The sequence below is a fragment of the Echinops telfairi genome, unplaced genomic scaffold (genome assembly GCF_000313985.2).
Source record: "Echinops telfairi isolate 266 unplaced genomic scaffold, ASM31398v2 ScPeMD7_5927;HRSCAF=6808, whole genome shotgun sequence".
Lineage (NCBI taxonomy): Eukaryota > Metazoa > Chordata > Mammalia > Afrosoricida > Tenrecidae > Echinops > Echinops telfairi.
Window position 1 is genome coordinate 1,243,105 of NW_022109827.1, and position 3,807 is coordinate 1,246,911.

At 39.9% G+C, this 3,807-nt stretch overlaps 1 protein-coding gene across 1 annotated transcript in view; it reads left to right on the forward strand.

The window, feature by feature from the left end:
* Positions 1 to 3,807, forward strand: part of PRSS12 (serine protease 12) — an 85,764-nt gene that overhangs the window by 20,501 nt on the left and 61,456 nt on the right. The window contains exon 4 of the mRNA XM_045295842.1: positions 3,030 to 3,208. Within this exon, the coding sequence (XP_045151777.1) occupies positions 3,030 to 3,208 (179 nt within the window). The remainder of the gene's footprint in view (positions 1 to 3,029; positions 3,209 to 3,807) is intronic.

Below are 3,807 nucleotides of genomic sequence, written 5' to 3' on the forward strand. Positions count from 1 at the left end.
ATTCAACATTTTCCCATGTGTACAGTTCAGGAACACCAACCACTTCCCTCTTGGTGTATCACCATCACCAATATTCATTACCAGATTCACCTTGACAGAAACAGAAACTCAACTGGTGCTCTTTTATCAATTTGACTAACCAGTTAAAACGTTTCACTGTGACTCTGGTGAAGATTGACAGAGCAATTCTTTTTGCATGCAGTAATGTCATGCACATTTTAGTGCATGTCTTTGATTGCAATCCCACAAGGGAACCTCACTGCTTCAGCACCCTCCCTGGGTCTCCCCTCGCCCTTCCCCCTCTTTTCTTAACCCTTGCTGCCTCATGAACTTTGTCCTTAGGCTAGTGCTGCCTTTTGATCTCAAATGGTTGACTGCTCTAAGAACAGCCCTCCCTGGTGTTTTTCTTTACTTTATAGACCTTGCTGAAAATTGAACCACAGGGTGTGAGTTTAGTTCCAGGCCTGAAGGGTGACTAAGGGTCATAAGTCTGGGGTGCAAGGGCCGGTGGTGGTGGTGGCAGATAGGAAGGTGGATTGTGTGGCCAGGTAGAGGATTTACCAGTATCTATCCAAGCAGTGCGCTCGCAGCTTTCAAGGTTCTTTAAAAAATGATTTTATTTTATTTTATTTTAGCCAATCTACTAGGACTGAGGTGGTATCTCTCTGTTGAGTTTGATTTGTAAATCTCTCATGGCTAATGATGCTGAACTTCTTTTTATGTGTTTGGTAGCCATTTGAATATCCCCTTTGGGGAAATATCTATTCAAGTGGTTTATTATTTTTAGCTTTCTACTTTTAGCCATCCACAAGTTCTTTTTTCTCGGTGTGTGAAGGAAGGGATGCTCACCTGTGTTCTTATCCTGTACAGAGTTCAGGCTTGCTGTCCTGGCCCTCTGGTGCTTTGATCAACCCACCAGTGTGCTGCCACCCTGAGAGGCTGTGGTCCTCTGCTCAGGGACCTGATCCCCCCCAACCGTAGACCTGTCCTTTGAAATGGGCTGTGCACAGGGAGCGCTCCAACCCCAGCACATTTATGCCTGTGCCCGGTGCTGCACCCGAAGCACCTCTCTCTGTTTTGTTGTTTGTTTCCATTGTGGTTCTTAGTGTTCTGTTTTTGTGTCTTATGAATTTTTCCTTGATAATTATTATCAGAGACCTATATAAAGCATGAGCAATATCTTTATATTAGAAATCCACGTCGAGAGCACTAGGAGCCCTGGTGGCCACACCTTGCAGTGACCGGTCAGTACTTCGCCAAAAGCGCTACAGGGACTCCTTTTGAGAACTGAGCGATGTAATAAATGATAAAGAGAGTCCAGCCTCTGCATTTGTTGAGGACCGGCAGCTGTAACCAGTGTGTGGACTGGCTTCTCCTTATCCACCTATCTGCATATGCTTTTATTACTTCTGAAAATCTGGCTAGCAAAATAATTTCCTGTGAGTCTCACGAATGAAAAAGCAAGGATAATATAGTGGAGATGTAAATGATAGTGTGGTTACGAGGCTTGCTGTTGAAGAAAGGTTGTAAACTGTCCTGTAGCAAACACCAATGTAAGGTAAGTCTATCTGAGTACATATATTGTCTATTAGTGTATTTTAAAGGTTGCACCACAACAACAGAGGAAGCCAGCTTCATTGCTGTGGCAACACATTCATCTTTGAGACATACTGCAAATATTTACGATTTGTTTGATAGATGCTGTTACATGGAGAAAATTCTAGAGGTTGCTATGCTGATCAGATAAACATTTAGTTTAATTTAAAAACAATAAATTTCATATCAGCTCATACATACCAGAAGTTATTTTTGAAAATATGTGGATTGGATGGGCTAAGAATGGAGCCCATCTGTAAGTTATTATTGTAATCATCAGTTGTAAACTTTTACTAGCAAATGATTAAGGAAGGGGCTCCAAAAGTTCCTGGAAAAATGGAATGAAGAGATGAGATCTTCAGACTATAAGTGGATTGCTCCCTTGATATCCCTTTGCTTAGATGGAGTAATAATAATCATTTTAGAAACCTTAGCCCTGAAAACTGGAGTTAGAATATTCAGCCCTCCAGCTTTCTCCTTTTCTATAGTAGAATCAGAGCCTTAGAGAGTAATTTGCAGCTGGTCCAGATCAGAATCCAATCCTTACTGGGCTTGATGTGGTCCCCTAAACTTCATTTGTATATCTATCAGAACTCTAACTCACTGCTGTTATAGTCATAAAAGCTCTTAATTCACTCGCTTCTGACTCATAGCAACTCTATAGGACAAAGTACAATTGCTGCTTCCGACTTCTTAGGCTGTAAATCTTTACGGGAGTAGAAAGCCTCATCTTTTTCCCAAGGACCAGTGGCTAGTGGTTTTGAACTGCTGATCTTGGGGTTCACAGCCCCATGTACAACCCACAAAGACATCCATATGGAGTAAGTAAAGCACATACATATCAATAGTTAATCAAGATTGTGAAAAACCTTCTTCAGATTCCATAATCAATCCAAGTTCTGATCAAGCATTTTGTTTCCCTTGAAATGTGCACAATCTAGTATGCTTTTCTTTCTTTCCATGTTCATCTTGGTTGGTTTTCTCTATCTTAGTGAAGTTAACACCTTGGCATGTGATCTCCCTTCTGACCCATTTTAATTTGGTCTAGTTTTTAATATTTTCTGCTTTTTATTGACAGATTTTTTTCACTGTTTTACTTTGTTACTGTTGCTAGTTGTAGGATTTTCTGTATATGAAATCCAGGATAGGTAAATCTATAGAGGCTGTAACTGGATTGATGGTTTGTTTCTTGGGGGCATGACAGGGGATGTTGGGGGGAAATGGGGAGCTAATAATGGGCACAAGACGAAGAAAGTGTTCTAAAATTACTTGTGATAGTGATTGTACATCTCCTTAATGTGGTGGAACTATTGAATTGTGGGATATGTGTATTATATGCCAATAAAGTGGTTATTTTTTTAAAAAATTTAAATGCTTGGTTAAAAAGTTTCACCTGCAGTTGTTAAATCTGACACTGCTCATTCTACTTCCAGAAGACAAGGAGTAGCAAAAACAACACCGTTGTCTGCCCTGGGCCTCCTTCCTGTGCACTGGAGCAACGTTCATTGCCGAGGAGATGAGGAAAACATCCTGCTGTGTGGGAAAGATGTCTGGCAGGGCCAGGCATGTCCTCAGAAGATGGCAGCTGCGGTCATGTGTAGCTTTTCCCGTGGTAAAGAAAACAAGTTATTATCCTACTTTACTGTTACTGTGTTTCAAACACCGTCCCAGACGATAAGCATCTGTTAGTTAAATCATTTCCTGGGAGAGTTTTAAACAAGGTTGAAGCATCATATTCTACATTTTAATCAAATAGTCTTCATGTGAGTACATCTAACAATTTGATTTTCATTTTATTTTTATAGAATTTCTTATTTAAGTGTCAATTTTATATGCTTATGGGCATATTATACTATTTACATACATGGTATACTGAATTACATACTGTGTAAGAAACATATCTTTTGATAATGGAAAACCATAGTGGACTCTAAATGGAAAAATTCTCTTTAAAACAAAAATAAAATACATTGTATACAGCACGATATTTTTTTTCTTTGTAGAAGAGACTATAATCATGAGTTGAGGTGCTAACTGCAAAGTCAGCAGTTTAAAACCACCAGCCACTTCTCAGAACGTTCTAGCCTCTAAAGCCTTACAGTCTCGGAAACTCCCGGGGCAGTTCAATCCTGTCCTATAGGGTTGCTGTGAGTCAGTTTTGACTCAATAGGAGTGAGCTTTGTTCTTGAGGCTGTAGACTTTTTTTTTTTT